This window comes from Gopherus evgoodei, unplaced genomic scaffold (genome assembly GCF_007399415.2).
Source record: "Gopherus evgoodei ecotype Sinaloan lineage unplaced genomic scaffold, rGopEvg1_v1.p scaffold_40_arrow_ctg1, whole genome shotgun sequence".
In the NCBI taxonomy this organism is placed as follows: domain Eukaryota; kingdom Metazoa; phylum Chordata; order Testudines; family Testudinidae; genus Gopherus; species Gopherus evgoodei.
In genome coordinates this window covers 772,822-790,976 of record NW_022060061.1, presented here as the reverse complement: position 1 = coordinate 790,976, position 18,155 = coordinate 772,822, and the positions used below count along the sequence as shown (strand labels likewise).

Below are 18,155 nucleotides of genomic sequence, written 5' to 3'. Positions count from 1 at the left end.
AGAATATCATGCGAGACTGTATCAAAAGCCTTACTAAAGTCTAGGTATATCACATCCACCGCTTCTCCCTTATCCACAAGGCTCGTTATCCTATCAAAGAACGCTATCAGATTAGTTTGACACGATTTGTTCTTTACAAATCCATGCTGGCTATTCCCTATCACCTTACTACCTTCCAAGTGTTTGCAGATGATTTCTTTGATTACCTGCTCCATTATCTTCCCTGGCACAGAAGTTAAACTAACTAACTAACAACAGATATTACTTATTTCTCTCATCCTTTCTGCAGAGGGAGAACAGTGTATGCAGTACAGTGTTCTGGAAGGTTTTTTGGGGGCTGTTTTGGTTTTTTGGTCAGTGATCTGGCAAGTCTCAGTCATATTTTCTTATAACAGTGTTGAAGAGTAATTTGTCCTATCTACACTAGCAGAGCTTTTCCCACACCAGTTCAAGGGGAGTGGTTATCCCCTGCTATTGTCAGCAACAGATCAGCTTCCTAATGTAGATGCTGCTTCTGAGACCCAGTGGTCCAAAGGACAGTTCTAGGAATAAGAGACTCCTAAGTTCCAATCCAAAGTTCTGATACCAACTCCCAGTGGAAGCTTTGGGCAAGGTCAGAGCACATCTCTGCCACAGTTTTCCCAATGGTAAAGTGGGGATAATACCTGCCCAACAGGACTGTGGGAGGATTAATGCGTTTGACAAGTGCTTTGAACTTGTAAAGTTCTAAGTATTAAATCAATAGCAACTTGACAACAGCAGGTGAGTCTTTTCCATTACAGGGTGGTTTAGAAGAGTAGCTAGAGCTGCCTCAAAACTCAGCAACTTGGTCATATTTAAAACTAAAGCAAAATGTCCAAAGGTAACTCGTTTGCATTATAAACTACCAACCTTTCAAACATGCAAAGCTGATCATCCACTGGAGAGAAAGAAAACTTAAGAAAAGTTTTATATATATATATATATAAAAATAAAAAACAAGTGTACTGCTGTAATGAGATCATCTATGCTATGCTTCAGTCTGGTGTGACTTTATGGCTAAGGGGCTATACCAGTATCTGAGATCTCTGTTGAACGGAAGAAGCAATATTGACCAACAACAGTACTGGAGCTCATGGGTACAACTAATAAAAACAAAATGTACAAAACCAAAAAACCCTTTAATATTTTAGATATAAAACAATTCTCATATCTTACAAAAAATACTACAGGATCAAAAGGTTACTAGAAATAGGTATAAAAAAAGTAAACTATAACCTTTAGTACAAATTAAATGTTACAATTAACTGGCCAAATTAAAATATTTGAAATAAAGAACTCCGTTTTGTTTAAAAAATAAAAAAAAAAGAGTCCAGATAACCTCACAATGCCTCTTTGCACCTCTGGGCTCCTGCATCATTTGGAAGCTGTAAACCATCCAAATAGCCCCACTGCAGTTTAAGCAGATTACAAATAATAAATGAAGTCATGAGGTTGGCCACCTTTCCTATCCCCAAGAAGGCCCCATCTACACTAGTTAAAACAGAACGTGTAATTTACAGCTAGCAGTAGCAACGGTGGATGCCCTAGTGCAGCCTGAGACCTGTCCTTTTCCCCACCATCTTGGCCAGCCCTGCTCACTGGTAAAAAAAACAAAAACGGAGACCTGTCTACTCTGCGGCTGCACCTGTGGTACATCATCAGTTTTGCCAACATTGGGGACAGTCAGAGATGACGACCATTTAAAGGAAACTACAGTGATTCTTAACGTGCCTGATAACTTAATTTGCAACACTGGGCTTTCTAATATTCAGTGGCATTCCGGTCTCACTTTTTCTCTCACACACATTGCTGGTGTTTCTCTAGGTGGAAGCTGCCCTTGGACTGGAACTTCCCAGCAGGAGCACCCATCAGATGGTAGAGCTCACAGAATACAGTGGCTTTCGAAACTGTGAGGCAAGTTTGTTTGACCCTTTGGTTTCTTTCACCACAGTTAACAATATTTTTACATTAGCCAGCTCGTTTTTATATATACACATTATATATAAAGCAACAGTGAACATTCTCTCTTTCCCGTGCATTCAAATGGGTTTTTGCATATAATGCTGGATTTTTCCAATAAACCAAACAAGTTAAAGGTACAGAAGCAGCACACTCCTGGGCTGTCAATCTCACTAGAGACAAAACAAATACATACAGCTTTCATCAGTAATACTAATGACTATCCAGACATGCACGCTCCCTACCAAGTGCTTCTCTGAGTATTTTGCATCCTCTGCTGTTCAAGTTCTACAGCTTGATTAACACTGCAGCTTTCTCTTCCGTCCCTGCCATCATCCATGAAGACAAGGCATTAGTGGGTGCATTCCTCAACCGTATTTAATGTGTCCAGCATGGTAGTATCTGAGTGCAGTCAAGTACGTTAGTGATGTTCTAGCAAGTTAAAGGAGGAGGTCATGGTATAGCTTTACTGGTGAAACAGACTTAGTAGTTTTATTTTAAAATTCATTTGGTGTCTGTGAATCTGCGATTGGTGCTGGCTTCACACTTGTAGACTGAATTCAGTCTCTGGAATAGATGGAGATGGACAAAGACAGGGCAAATTAACCTTATATCAGTGGGCCTCAGCTGTAAACTGACCAATTCACTTCTTCATCTCTCTACTGGAACTTTGTTGGTTCAGGAGTGTTGGGTTCTGCAGTAGTGAATACCTGTCTACTAGGGCTGTGGGCTAAGTTTTTACTTAGCATTGCCTAACAATCTCACATAGAACTATTGACACTAATCCCTTCTCTCGATCTGAGGAAGGAAAATCCAGCAAAATGCTCTCCAGAAAAAATTTCCACTGCTCTGGACAAGCTTGTGGCCAATGCAAAGGCTGACAGCCAAAGCCGTCCATCATAATTTGAGTAAAGGATACTGCAGTTCACAAAGTACTAACAAAGTTTAAATATTGGACTAATAGCACTTAATGCTATATGTTATCCATGCAGCTTTGCTCCTGAAATGGAAACTGGGAAGGGACAAATAGAAGTGAAGAGAGCAGTGAGGAAAGAGGAGGCTGCTATGCATCCAAGTGACCTTTGTTTGTCTTGTTCAGAAGTTTTTTCAGGTCAGACGACATGAAGTAAGGCTTTTCAGATGAACCATCGTTACGTTCCAGGTCTTCCACTACAGGGGGGAAGGAGCAGGGGTTAAAAATCAGAGCTTAAGTACTGCAGGGTTGTAAACACCTCAGACTAGAACCAGTTACTGGGCTTGCCAAGCCCCGTAGGAATAAATTTGTTTTCAGTGCCATTTAAACAGCAGGCGCTCTCACATCTACATGCACAAACTTTTCACAATTCAGACTGAGTTGGATGCTGGGGAAAGTTGCTGTGGTTCCTGTGATGGTCATAGACGGTGCAGTTAAGGAGTCTAGAGACAGACTAGTGCTAAAAGAACAGATGTAATACTCATCCATTAAATACCCAGTTGAGACATGGATGCCCTTCTGCTTCTCACAGGCAGTGCAGGTATGTGTATTCTGTCTGTCTGTCTTCTAAAGCCCTTGATGGATGCAGCTTCCAAATGTAAAAGTCACAATTACACACTTGTACCACTCCCATTTTAAAGCCAGAGTATTGGACTCCTGAAGGGAGGCTGTTTATCAACATCTATTTGGAAGGAGCAGGGGGTCTAAAGTGTTAGGTTACAAACCAGCTAAGATAGGGGTTCCTCCTATATGAACAGAACAGGTTCCTCAATACTGCCATTGCCTGGAAATACAGAGATTACTATTACTTCAGGATAGTGTGGCAAGAGTACTCACTCATTGTTCTTCAGTATAGCGTAACTGCTCATGACTTGATTGTAAAGCAAGTCACTTGTTATTTGTTTGGCACAGTTCACCTAGTGTACAATACCCTTGTCAACATACAGTATATACGTAATAATTAGGCATGTCCCTGGCACAGAATATATTGTTCAGTCGCTAGCTGTTCAAAGCACAGCAGCAGCTCCAGCAAGAGTCATAGGAGAATAACAGCCAAAAATCACAGAGACTATCAGCTTCATAGCTTAGTGAAACAGTCCTGGAATATTTTGAGGTTGATGGCATAGTGATGAGGGCATGAGCATCAAAACCCAACAACTTTTTCCTAAAAGGATAAGACTCAAAATATGGGAACCTTATTTGGATGGGAATTTGTAATGCAAGATTTGGCAGTGTTTGCAGAATTGAGTCCTCAAGGAAGAGACCCTTCCTAAATCAATCAAAATAAGGCAACAAACCCCACACAACATCCTTCTGGTCCTTGATATAGTAAGGAGAAAATAAGGTGAAGCTCCATCGGGTGTTTGCGGGCATATGTTTAGATGCCGAAAACTTTAAAAACTGGCCATCTGTCAAACCTCTCTAGATTCAGTTGTACTATTTCTGTCCACCATCATGCTGCAACACCTCCCAAATGTAATATCTGCCATTTTCTCTTGCTCTTCCAGTCATTAACACTGGGTACATAATCACAGAGTCTTGTGGCATCTAGACTTGATGGATGGTCTCGTGGCTAAAAGGAAATCATAGTACCTATTTAGGGAGTCCCTTTCTGTGTAGCTCAGCTTCAGTTATTTTCTACCCAACTGTCCTGACTGCACTGGGCTGTGAGCTAAGAAGGTGCCAGGATCTTATTTGAAACACCTGGAGGCTATAACCCTGGAAAGCTGCTTTACCCCCTCCATCTTCTCTCTCATGGAAAAATGGGACAATCATCATCTGAACTACCTCAGGATTGAGCAGAGTTCTGTAAGCCGGTTACCACAAAGCTCTGCCATCTTCCATTTAGGTACTAGTTAAGCGAGTAGCCAGCCAGGAAGTGGGAGACAGACTGAAAGAATTCTATACAAGTCAAGCTGTGCATACGAGTGAAAAGATCAATTAGATTTTTCAACTTTAAAAAAATTATATTAAAAAAATTCCTGCCAACTTGTTCATTCCCCAAAAATAACCTCTCTGAAGAGTCAGTGTGAGAAAACAGCAACTACAAGTTTCCTACTTTAAACAGAGCGAATTCCATTTTGGGACACAAAGGTTTCCAGGACCCTCATGGACACAACAACAGATCTGAAAGTGAAGCATATGCGACCTAGTAAAGAAAACTTCAGATCTGCCAGCTACATTTTGCATAGAAATAGTAGTGAGAAAAATGGTTAATTTCTCTTTGCAGCTAGCTTGGGGCTAAGCAATAAAGAGGAAAATATAGTTGCATCCAGAACAGATTGACATATGGGCAGCTGTAAACTTCTTGATCATTCTACAAATTAGCATCTCACCAACTGCAAAGAGAAACAGCTTCCCCACAAATAGAGCATAGAACAGGACAGAGCAAAAGTCAGTCAACTTTTAAGGGACATTCCAGAAGTAGTGATAATGCCCCTTTCATTATAGGCAATTGAGAGTAGAGGAGGATGCAAAGTAATTTTTTTAATGAGTGAGATATACACTATCCTGTGTATATATAAACCCAACTTTGGCTTCTGTGGAGGCAAGAGTCTCATTGCTTAGGTTAGCAAAATGTTAGCTATCATGCATCAATGGACAGGTGCGACTCGAGCTTCATTCTAGGAGATGATTATGTCAAATGCATAAGAGTCCCAATTACAGTTCCACCCATTTTGGTACAAGGATATTAGTTAGGGGGAAGGAACATGGATTTGATACAGCATTCACCCACTTGCACTGTCCTTCCAAAATCAAAACCCCCTCTACCCTCAAGAATTCCAAAGACAAGCAGCTGAAAATCATGCACCACCAGGGTGGAGCCTTGGAAGAATGCCACACAGTTACAGATTGTCTGGGTGAGCACAAGTCTTCTACAAGACACCCACATGTGCGTGCCCTCCCTGCTCAGAAAGTTGAGCCCTATCCTTGGCTATCAGCACTTTTGGATGATTCTAGGCTCCCCTTCAGCAGGATTTCACTCAGCTCGGGGGACATGTAGTAAGGTTGCTCAGGAGATCCATCATTCCTCTCCAGGTCTTCACCTTTTTGCAACCCCAGGAAGATGAAGGAAGTGGCCACGGAAAGGAGGCATGAGAAGAAGTGGAGGAGCAAGGAGAGCAGCATAGCAAAAACAAGAGAGAAGAACGACAGAGGGAGAGGAAAAAAAAAGGAAAAAACTGAAGTTAGTTGCAGTTAGATTCCACCACCAAGATCAAAGCACCAAGAAATTTAGAGAGACTAAAACAGATGACAGAGAGTCTAATTTTAGGCTACAAATTTCTATTGCTACCAAGCATGGTGTACAGAAGCTGCTTGTTAGAGTGGTTTTGGGGGTGCTGAACAGGGAGAGGCCGTTTTAGAAATGATAGGAGTTAGCTTTCAGGGGTTCTTCCATCATCTCATTTTATTCAGGGTTTTAAATCACTGATGCCAAGTTGGTGCATGCGCATTTTTGTACACAGCTCTTCGGGAGAGATTTTGAAGACTTGTACTTCTAAATCCTTTGGCATTTTTGAAAGATTTGCCCAAGTGCTCTAAGCCCTGGGCTCATCCTTCCCATTGCAGCCCATGCACAAGAGGCAGCGTTTGAGATTAATGGAGCTGTGATGCAGAAAGCAGAGGAAAGCTGGAGGTTTGCGAGGGCCCATAACAGCCTTTAATAGCAATGAGAAGTATGGGGAAGCCCTAGACTAAGGAAAAAAGTATGACACCTCAATTCTTGCTAACAGGGAGGATGGAGACTGGAGTGTCCCTTTGTGGTGTGCTGCTCTCTTTTATAAGCAGAAGCCATGTCGGTGGAAGTAGTTCAGTAGAGCAGAAGCAAACTATGAAGTGACAAGTAGTCAAAGAAAGGTTGCCTGAGCCAAACACAACAGAACAGTTCCACAGGCCAGCCCTCTGGGGTGACAGAGATGTAGCCACAAAGTAGTACAAAGTAATATTCAACTGAGCACCAAAACCCATACGGCCCAGTTACTTACAGAAGCAAAGGAAGAGGGTGTCCACACACATGGCATAGACGCTGAAGAATCCATGTGCAATGAGATAGGAGCCCACGACCAGAGTCTGTAAGAGAAACCAGATTGTCACCTCAATGCTGAACCTAATTATTTTGGGGCAATTCTCTGCCCTGTGTTAGGAGGTCAGACTAGATGATCACCATGATCCCTTCTGGTCTTGAAATCTATAACCTGATACCAGTATGGAGAGCAAGATGCTGCAGAAGGTCCCATGAAAGAGAGAAAAGACCTGCTGAACTCCACTCACGGTTCCCCCTTCCGTCCGTTTCCAAAGGAAAAGAGAAATGGCCCTGCTCAACCTGATTCAGGCACATGGAGGCACAGTAGCACCAGTGAATGGAAGCTGGCCAGACTTGGCTCAGTGCAGCTGCCTGGAAGTGCCTATAGGGAGATGTGCTTCTGCATTAATTGGCTGACTCCGCAGAGAACCCACGGTTTGAATGGGAAACTGAGAACGAGCTCTCCTTCTTTTACAAAGAGGGACTCCTTGAGGACAGTGAGTAGGGGAAGCTTTCCCTCTCAAGCTGCATATGTTCTGGAGAAGGGCTAACGTCCCTACAATTCATTAAAAGCAGCAAAGAATCCTGTGGCACCTTATAGACTAACACGTTTTGGAGCATGAGCTTTCGTGGGTGAATACCCACTTCCTCAGATGCATGTAGTGGAAATTTCCAGGGGCAGGTATATACATGCAAGCAAGCTAGAGATAACAAGGTTAGTTCAATCAGGGAGGATGAGGCCCTGTTCTAGCAGTTGAGGTGTGAAAACCCAGGGAGGAGAAACTGGTTTTGTAGTTGGCAAGCCATTCACAGTCTTTGTTCAATCCTGAGCTGATGGTGTCAAATTTGCAGATGAACTGAAGCTCAGCAGTTTCTCTTTGAAGTCTGGTCCTGAAGTTTTTTTGCTGCAGGATGGCCACCTTAAGATCTGCTATAGTGTGGCCAGGGAGGTTGAAGTGTTCTCCTACAGGTTTTTATATATTGCCATTCCTAATATCTGATTTGTGTCCATTTATCCTTTTCTGTAGAGATTGTCCAGTTTGGCCGATGTACATAGCAGAGGGGTATTGCTGGCATATGATGGCGTATATTACATTAGTGGACGTGCAGGTGAATGAACCAGTGATGGTGTGGCTGATCTGGTTAGGTCCTGTGATGGTGTCGCTGGTGTAGATATATGGGCAGAGCTGGCATCGAGGTTTGTTGCATGGATTGGTTCCTGAGCTAGAGTTACTATGGTGCGGTATGCAGTTACTGGTGAGAATATGTTTCAGGTTGGCAGGTTGTCTGTGGGCAAGGACTGGCCTGCCACCCAAGGCCTGTGAAAGTGTGGGATCATTGTCCAGGATGGGTTGTAGGTCTGTGATGATGCGTTGGAGGGGTTTTAGCTGGGGACTGTATGTGATGGCCAGTGGAGTCCTGTTGGTTTCTTTCTTGGGTTTGTCTTGCAGTAGGAGGCTTCTGGGTACACGTCTGGCTCTGTTGATCTGTTTCCTTATTTCCTCATGCGGGTATTGTAGTTTTGAGAATGCTTGGTGGAGCTTTTGTAGGAGTTGGTCTCTGTCTGAGGGGTTAGAGCAGATGCGGTTGTACCTCAGTGCTTGGCTGTAGACAATGGATCGTGTGATGTGCCTGGGATGGAAGCTGGAGGCATGAAGGTAGGCATAGCGGTCGGTAGGTTTTCGGTATAGTGTGGTGTTAATGTGACCATCACTTATTTGCACCGTGGTGTCTAGGAAGTGGACCTCCCGTGTAGATTGGTCCAGGCTGAGGCTGATGGTGGGGTGGAAGCTGTTGAAATTGTGGAATTTTTCCAGATTCTCCTTCCCATGGGTCCAGATGATGAAGATGTCATCAATGTAGCGTAGGTAGAGAAGGGGCATGAGTGGACAGGAGCTGAGGAAGCGTTGTTCCAGGTCGCCATAAAAATATTGGCATATTGTGGGGCCATGCAGGTGCCCATAGCGGTGCCACTGATCTGGAGATATATATTGTCATCAAATTTGAAATAGTTGTGTGTGAGGATAAAGGCACAGAGCTCAGCAGCCAGTTGAGCTGTGGCATCATCAGGGTTACTGTTCCTGACAGCTTGTATTCCATCTGTGTGTGGGATGTTAGTGTATAGTCTGTTAGTCTATAAGGTGCCACAGGATTCTTTGCTGCTTTTTACAGATCCAGACTAACACGGCTACCCCTCTGATACCTAAATTCATTGTAAGGCAAGTAAGATACCCACCAGGATAGGGACCCAATAGTAATTGAGAGTAGGTGCAGTGCCCTGAACCACATCTATCCGCTGGGTGAAGAAGAAAAAGGCGAGGATTCCTAGAGAGGAGAAAATCATAAGAGAGATATTTGTGAGATGCACTAGCGACAAGCAAGAAAGGGCAGCATTATGGGGGGCTGACGAGGGAGGAGGAAGGTGAATTTAGAGATCTAGTAGGGGGATTATGGAAAGGAAGTTGATTCCCGGAATGGCTGGGGAGATTTGCAAGGGGTTGAGAAAATGCAAGGACATGCAGCTTTCGCCAGTCTCTCTACAACAACAGGGTTCGGGGGGAGGGGCTTAACCGAAGTAAGCCCCAGAAGAGGGCTGAGATCCCAAACTTACCAACACTTCCCACGATGAGGAGTTTACCAAGGAAGAGCAGAAAATCTGTGACTTTATCTAAAACAGCCACCCTGAAAACAGAGAGATGTGAATGTCTTTCCATACCCTCAAGGAAGGGTGTGGGGGGGAGTAAAAGTGGCAAAGCCCATCCAAGCTCCTCTGTGGTAAAGACCACCCAGGACAGGAGTTGCTAAGAGGCTAAAGACACAATGGTTTGTGCAAACCTAGAGCCAATATGCATTTCCAACCTGATATCTGAGAGATACACAGACCTTGGATATCCACAGTGAGAGTCAGTTGTTCACACAGGCCTTTTAAATGGTTTCAGATACAAATGCCACCTTTACATATCCCCAGAGAGGCTACTTCCAAGTGGGACTAGAATATCTCCCTGTCCTCTTACCTCTAGCTGCTGCCTCTTATTCTCTATTCCCAACACACCTTCTTCCACAGGTCACCCATCTTTCTGTGGTCACCTGTCTGTCCGTGGCAAGGCATCCCAAGCTGCTTTCATGGATTTGGCTGTACCCACGTCATGCCCTCAGTCAGCTACCCTGGCCAAGCCTGGTAAATAGTAGCCCTGGGGAAGAGGAGCCATTTCCTTGTTGGGTAGTCTTGGAGGAGGGAGGATTCCACCAGTTTCGAGGTTCTTACCTGATAATGTTCCTCATGAGCAGGAAGAATGCATTCTTGGCTGAAGTGCAGAAGTTGGTGCCATAGATGGCAATCTGGGACGGATCACAAATGAGGACACAGAGAGGAAATGGGGTTACTCCGTAGCAGTCATGGTCTTTTCCAGAAGATTTTGCCCTGAAGCCTAAAGATTGTCACCAAGCTGTCGCAGTACAGATTAGTCATTCAGAGCCGCATTAGGGTAAAGAGACCCCCTGCCCTTTCACCACACTGCCAGGGAAGAATGTGTCAAGCGGCCATTCTGTCTGAAGCCTGTGCCATCTTTCACTAGTACACAGGGCAGATCTGACCTCCTGATCTTGTGGACACTGCTGGATGTTGGGTCACTAACATAAGACAGCCAATGCCTCTTAAGACCTAAATGAGATCTTCATGGAGCTAGGGGAAGCCAGCCATTGATGGGGTGGAAAGGAGTGTTCAGAAGCAGTCCCTTCTGGAGAATCTCAAAATGTACTGTGACCTTCCCCATTCACTGGATATTTGGTGGCATTCTTAAACTGGGGTCCTCACCATGATGTATGCATTCCTGTTCAGGAACTTGATAAATTTTTCCAGGCACCAGAAGCAGCATTTGAGACAGGCCAGCAGGAACTTGGCAAACTTATTCTCAGCAGCTGAAAGCACAAGAGACACAGTAGAAAGAGTGTGGAGCAGAAGAGAAAGTTGTTCTTTGAAACAGCAACTCTTCTAGTATCAAAAATCTCAGCACCAGACACCTTGCTCCCTGCAACACGCCCCTCCAACCCCCATCCTGTGCACAGTTCCCACCCATATCAGTTCTCCAGCCATTTCTCTTTGCTCCTTTCAGCTTAACCCTATGTCACAACACCATCACTTTGACAGATGTAGCTGGCAGCTACCTTCTCTTGCACAGATACTTTCAGGAAACATAAACCAATTTTCTTTTTTAGCCATCCACAATCAAAAGCGTCCTCAGAGAAGAAGCAAGCAGCAGTCCCTCACTTCATCCTGGGCATCCCATGTCAGTTTTAGGTTGGGTATTCCAGTTAGCCACAGCCGTCACGCCAGTGGAAGCACTGGGATTTTAGTATTCTCATCTGGAGTGAGAGCCCTATCCACTAGACTGTACTACTCCTGTGGACAGAGAGGGTGCTCTGGAGAATCATACCAGGAGGAAGGTCTCATGCGTGGCTCTTGCACTTTAATTCACAGCTCACATTTCAGTCACTGAAGTCATTTAGTCAGACCAGGACTGTAACAGGGTGTCAAGTGCAATTCTGCACAGAAGTCCAGAGCCATTCTACTGACTCACTGCCAATCAGACCAAGTGGATTAGTGCCTACCCAAGAGGAGTATGTAAGGTCTCTCTGCCCACAAAGGCAGAAAAATCTAGAGAAGAGGAGGTCTGACAGAGAAAGCCTTTAGGAACAGCTAGGCTCAGAAGGAAGCAGAGAGCAGTACCTATGTTTACATTCAGGCATCAGATACAAAGGTAAAGGAAAAGGGAACGTTTGAAGTAGGGCAGGAATACCATTGGCTTACATGGACCAAATTATTCTGAGTTGTGACTCGACATGGAGAAACCTTGCTCACCTCGTTTGTCCCCCACCTGCCCTTTCCCAAGCAGTCCTCAACTGGGTACCTTTCAGCTTGTGATCCAGATACTCCAGAAGGACCCTGATGATCTGGACAATGGCAAGAATCAGAGACCCAAAGGCCAACGAGCCAGTGTGATACCTGCCATGGGGAAGAAGAGGAGAGGACCTTTGTTAGATGCAGCTTCTTGGCATTTTTGCTTTTAAGTTATTTCTCCTGTAGCCATCAAGAAAACCCAAACTTCTCTTTGGAAAAGCTCCCCTGCTTACCTGAGTGCCCGGCCGAAGGAGGAGAAGAGGGGGAAAGCCGGCATGTCATCAGGTTTCTTGAAGGCCCAATAGTAGGAAGCAAAGGCTCCAGCTAGCGTGACCTGGCCCAGCGCAATCACAAAGTTGGCCAGCCAGAAGAACATAAAGGCATTATAGATCTGGAAGATGATGAGGTATTTGTGGTAGGCCGTCTCTCCCCCATAGAATGCAAAGAGGCAGCGGGCATCTGGGCACTGCTTGGTGATGTTGGTCATATTGAATGTCTAGAGAAAATAAGAGATGCTTAGATATTGCAGAGATGAGGACCATACAAGAACCAAGATAGACAGTCGTTCTCGACAACTCAAAAGCCATTTCTGGAGTTTGAGTCCAGGAAGTTATTTTTCATTTCCCAAACACCACGTTCAACCCCAGAAGCAGTTGCATTTCAGATGGGTAAAAGAACTTGTCTACACACACTACTCACTGAGCCCCTGGGAATACTGTGAAGATCTCTGGTGCCTCAACATCACAAGGGCGAGGGGTAAAGGCTTGAACTAAGCTCAGGGCACAGAGTCAGGAACTCCCAAGTTCTAATTCTCACTCAGATACAGGACTTCCTTTGCAACCTCAGCCAAGTATGTGCCTCAGTTTCTCCTCTGGAAAATGGGAATATATATTTCCCACTCTCAAGAGGGGCTGGAGATGGACAGGGTTAAGCATATACAATGATTAAAGGAGGATTATGAGGGGGAGGAGAGTAATCAACAGATATGAAGAGTGTAAATATGAACAAAGGGTGGGGAGGGGAGGAGAGGAGAGGTTATAGTTTAGCTAGCCCGAGAGATTGTCACAGCAAATGGACCCATATGGTACTCCAGGGATGGAGGCTACAGTAGCCGCCAAATTGGCTTTTGCACAATATGTCTGCTCAAGAGACTAATCTTATTAGGTCTAACATGTTCAGTTGTGACTATTCAGAGAGCCCCTCACCTCTGGTATGCAGGTCTGCCCAGCATAATCACATTTAGACGTATCGTTAAACACCTTGTAGACAGCCTCATTAGAAGTAGATAAGAAACTGGGAAGAAGCAGTTAAGAGGATTCAACTTTATGAGACTGGACCCAGTTCTCTATCTGTCCCATACAGACCTCTTACCATCCTGTTTAACATTTTTTTTTTTAATCTGATCATGAGACTGGATACATGTAAGTAAATAATCCCACAACAACATTTCTAGCCTTCTGAGGGATGTATGATTTCTGCCTCTACCACACCAGGGGTTCTTTGGAGGTGGAAGAGAGACGAAGATGGAAGGATACACAGCGGTGCTGGCCCAGTAAGCAACGCAGAGACACACCAGGAAGAAGGTGCACAGAGGAAACACCAGCGACGTCATGATATGACCAACAGCCCTGCCAGGGAAGAGAGAGTCAGTAAAAATAACAAAAACCCTCCCATTGCAAGGGAAATCCAAACAGGTGGAGGACAAACCATCCAGACAGCAGCTTGCTTTGCAATAGACCCCAATCCTCCCACCACAGGTTTGGAATCGCCACTGCGCAGCCATCTCTTTCATGGGCCAGAGGGGGAGACGTGGCTTGTGTGTTAGACCCAGCAAGAATTGGTCCTCGCCGCTTCCCGCTATTGCGTGTGGCTGCAGCAGTCCACACGAAGCTTACCTGCTGGCTTCCTTGATGAGTGCAATGGCAATGAGGATCCTCTTGCGGAGGAAGATGAGTAACAGGATGATGATCACCTCCATGATGCACAGGATAATCACTGAAAGAGAGAGGGGAAAACTGGAGTCGTACCATGATCAGAGCTCTGGATGCGTGCGGTTTCTTTGTAGTAGGACCCTACAATGCTGGCCCCTAGATATGAGAGCAGCGCACCTTGAAGAGACCACCTCTTCTTCCACAGAGTCCTAAGGAAACCCACCAACTTTGGGTTAGGGGTAGCATGATCACTGATACACTGGGTTTAAACTCTATAGAGGCTATGAGCATAGATATTCTCTGTAGGGGACAGGCTACATTTTTTTCCAAATAATTGACCAGGCAGTTGTGCAGCGTCATTGTCCTCCTTAGACATTGGTTTCTGAAGGAGTTTTCCCTTCTTTCCAGTTCCCAGGCATCTGGGTTGCAAGAGGAACAAAAACTGGCGGCCTTCTCGGCAGCCTCAGCAGAAAGTCAGAGGACTGAAAGGCTATGGAGGATGAATTCTCTTCCTTTATATCCCCAGAGGAGCTTAGGAAAAAGATACATGTCCTGCCACTGCCCATGCTGGTGGGCCTGTTATGGAGATTGAGGATTCCTGTCTCCAGGTGCAGTCAGTCCAGCACTGAAATTCACATCCCTCGCAGCCAGGCATTTCTGCCTGTCGAATGCTGCCATGAACACAGTCCCCTGACTGGGACATCACACATGGAGATATGTAGTGTGATAGACCCAGGCCAGCTGGGAACAGCAGAGTAGTAGAAGGAAGATATACTGGCCACTGCATAAGCAGTTTTCTGTTCCCTGAGTGACCAGAGCAGGGGCTGCTCCAGGCTAATGAGAACACCTGACTCCAATTAACCTGCTAAGAGTCAGGTGAGGCTGTTAAGCACCTGACTCTAATTAAGGCCCCTCTGATGCTATAAAAGGGCTCATTCCAGCCATGCCAGGGGGAGCCAGAGGAGAGCAAGTGTGTGTGAGGAATTAGGAGCAAGAGGCGTGCAAGAAGCTGAGAGTGAGTAGGCATAATACTGGAGGACTGAGAAGTACAAGCGTTATCACATATCAGGAGGAAGGTCTGGTGGTGAGGATAAAGAAGGTGCTGGGAGGAGGCCATGGGGAAGTAGCCCAGGGAGTTGTACCTATTGCGCAACTGTACCAGGTGGCACTCTAGACAGCTGCAGTCCACAGGGTCCTGGGCTGGAACCTGGAGTAGAGGGCGGGCCCAGGTTCCCCCCAAACCTCCCAACTCCTGATCAAACACAGGAGGAATTGACCTGGACTGTGGCTTCTACCAGAGGGGAAGGTCTCTGGGCTGTTTCCCGACCCGCAGGGTGAAATCTGTGAGGTGAGCAAATCTGCCAATAAGTGTAAGACCCACCAAGGTAGAGGAGGAACTTTGTCACAGTGGGTTCTTGCCGTGCATCTGCAGAGCCCCCATCTAAGACCCCCAGCTCCTATTCTTGCAGGACAGCAGGACCTAAAACCCTCACGATGTCTTACTTTCTAGCCTCTTCCTCCAAGCAAACGAGCACAAGAGATGAGCATATAGGAGCGCTTGTTGTCCCACAGCCCTTTGTTTGTTTGCATTGCACCAGGTCTAGTAGAGCAGAAGTGAGACTTACTGAAGGCCAACCACGTTTGCTTCAGGTGGAGATAGACACGCAGATCCGTCTGGAATCCCAGGTCCTTCAGGGAAACATCAGAGCCTGCTTCTCCTTTTAGACGGGCATATTCCAGGTAACAGTGGACAATTCCTGCAATGGAAAGCAGAGATTTGACTGCCTTAGAGTGAAACTGTTAGCAGCCTCTGATTAACCTCATGCTCAGAGTATCTGCTATCCAACGGGAACTATCCTTAAAAGGAGACCATTGGGAGGGTCTGTCAGCTCTCTTGGACACAAGAATGAGGAGACTTCAGTCAATGCATATCTACAGAAGCAACTGTTCTCTAACCATTCAGGGGAGCTCCAGTCAAAGAAACAACTGATAACTGGAGAGGGCCTCTGGCCCCAGCCCCTACAAACTAGGGTTAAGCGACAGACCAAAAGATGTCAGCCAGTTGAGTCAGGTCTCCCCACCCAGCAGATGTTCATGTATGTTCCCACCCTGGTCTACACAAAATGTACATGCTGGATATGGTCCAAACTTGCCTCCTTCCTGGAGCTTACTTAATTTTTATTGTTAATGTAAACAAACTTCTGACTAAGGTCGGCTGTTCCTCAGCTTTTCCTTGCAAAATTCCCTGTCCCTCTGCCTCAGAGAGAGATATTCCCATCCCCTCTTGTATCCTGGGTTGGAAATAATAGGATCCACCTGCTAGCATAAGTCAGTGGAAATAACTGCATCTTTAGGTAGAAGAGCCCTGCAACCCTACTGCAGTATCACAGTGAAACAGAAGAGACTAAAACACAGGCTGAGCGGCTGTGACCTCAGTCACTAAACCAATCTCAGATAGTTCTGCAGGGTGAATGCAAGAAGAGAAACCCTGAAGACAGCCTCACGTCAGAGACTCTGAGCTCAACTGCTACTCACCATATCCGAGCACCAAGATCACCAGCACAATCATAACCCAGATCATGATCCCAGCAAGGAAGCGAAGCAGGACAACGAAGATGAAGCTGAACACCATGGCAATCACGAGACCTCTGTGGAGGGGAGAGAGGCAAGTTCATGAGCACAGAACCACACGCAGAAACGAGCCCACATCAGAGCTTCCCATTTTCTGTGCCCTGCAGCTTAGTTCCATTAACTGATTTAGTCTCTTGTTTTTTTCCTGTGAACTTTAACAGCAGCAGAAGGGGCTAAGTTGGCAGCCTTGTTGATTGAAGTCTTCTCTCCCCAGAGCAGATACAACACAAACAGCTTCAGAGCAAACTTTCCTCTAAACTGCCTTCTCTGTGTGTCTCATTCCTGGAGGAGGGCAGGGGAAAGAGATCAGTCCCCAATGCCTGTTCAAATCCTTAGTCTCTAGATGGGGGCTACCAGCAATGGGGCAGTTAGTCCTGGCAACGTGTCCTGCTAAGAACTGGACCAAGACCCACCAAACTCATTGCACACAAGATGCCCAACTCTCAGAGGTGAATGAATGATTCAGCCACTGCCACATTGGTGGTGGATCAGAATCGGAGGCGGGCGCAGAAACCAACCGATAAAGAAAAACAAACTCTGGATTCCTTTCAGATCCCAAACCAGCCAGTCTCTCTAAATTCCTTTATTTTAACATAGTTCCACTACCACCTTTTTACCATCAGCAGAGTGGAGTGGAAAAAGCCTCCCCCACAGCCTCATTACACAGGGGATAGAAAAACCCTACAGCTTCCATAACCAGCAAGCTTTGATACGTATTCATTCAAATGCCGCACTGTTCTCAGCACATGTTCTGCCAGACTCTGTACCCATTAAGCACTAGCGGCTCCCTGGCTCTGTTCCCATACAGCTCTGTCTGGAAGGAGGTCGGACATCATGCTCTTTGTATGCATTAGCTCAGCCATTCAGGTCTCTACTTACATTATTATCCAGTGCCAGGAAACCGTGTAATCTTCAAAGATCTTCATGGCCAGTTGTCTTGCTTCCAGAACCACATTTGCTTTTCTGGAATTAAGAACAGCAGGAAGTTGTTGGGGGGTGGGGGGGCGCGTGAAGAGGCATGTCAGTTTCTGATCAACCCTGCACTCTTTTTAGGTCAACCAACGCCCTGTCGGTGCCAGGATAAGAATTGTTCTCACTGAACATCCTCAAAGCCACCTCATTGTCTTCCTTCAGATACCCTTTTAGAACTTCGCTGTGATGCCTACAAACATTTTGCTAGTGACTCAGCAGTGGTTGTGCCGGTACTCCCCCAGCTGTCTGTCAGTCTTCACCTCTTTCTGGTCTTTATACTTGGACTGTAAGCTCTTTAGGCCAGGGACCCTCTGTTCTGTGTTTGCACAGAGCCTACCACAGTGGGTTCCTGGTCCAGGACTAGGGCTCTTAGGTGCTACCACAACACAAGTAGTATTTCACCATCAAATTAATTACCATGATGCCTTCTGGTCATGTTCTAACATGACCAATTTTCCTAGCGAAGACAAGCCCAGAGGCACCCAGGATACCTCGCCTCAGAGATGAGGCTCAGAACTCACTTGGCCCCCTCCACCAGCTCTGTCACATTCCTTCGTTGTCCCAGTCCATCTTCAAAGGTCGTGTCATTCCCAACCATGACGACACCTTTCTTGGTGTTGATTGCTGGTAAACACCTGCGCGCCACTGAGGGATGAAGCATAAGAGGCACAGGTGAACTTTGGAGAGCAAAGCAGTCTAATTGCCACTTGCCTCATCAGGAAAATCCAGTACCTTCAGGTAAAGGCT

General features: G+C 45.8%; 1 protein-coding gene across 5 annotated transcripts in view; it reads right to left on the bottom strand.

Moving 5' to 3' along the window:
- Positions 1–1,141: 1,141 nt before the first annotated feature.
- SLC44A2 (solute carrier family 44 member 2) overlaps positions 1,142–18,155 on the bottom strand; it is a 38,636-nt gene continuing 21,622 nt past the window's right edge. For 3 of the 5 annotated variants that reach the window (XM_030546049.1, XM_030546050.1, XM_030546047.1), the window contains 15 exons: positions 17,930–18,053; positions 17,316–17,399; positions 16,341–16,453; positions 15,431–15,562; positions 13,770–13,869; positions 13,410–13,502; positions 13,080–13,167; positions 12,108–12,370; positions 11,885–11,979; positions 10,792–10,895; positions 10,243–10,316; positions 9,589–9,659; positions 9,214–9,302; positions 6,940–7,024; positions 3,157–6,000 (listed from right to left, as the gene is read on the bottom strand). In XM_030546049.1, coding sequence (XP_030401909.1) covers positions 5,879–6,000; positions 6,940–7,024; positions 9,214–9,302; positions 9,589–9,659; positions 10,243–10,316; positions 10,792–10,895; positions 11,885–11,979; positions 12,108–12,370; positions 13,080–13,167; positions 13,410–13,502; positions 13,770–13,869; positions 15,431–15,562; positions 16,341–16,453; positions 17,316–17,399; positions 17,930–18,053 — 1,637 coding nt within the window. In that variant the 3' untranslated portion in view covers positions 3,157–5,878. The other 2 variants (XM_030546051.1, XM_030546048.1) reach the window with 1 other exon arrangement.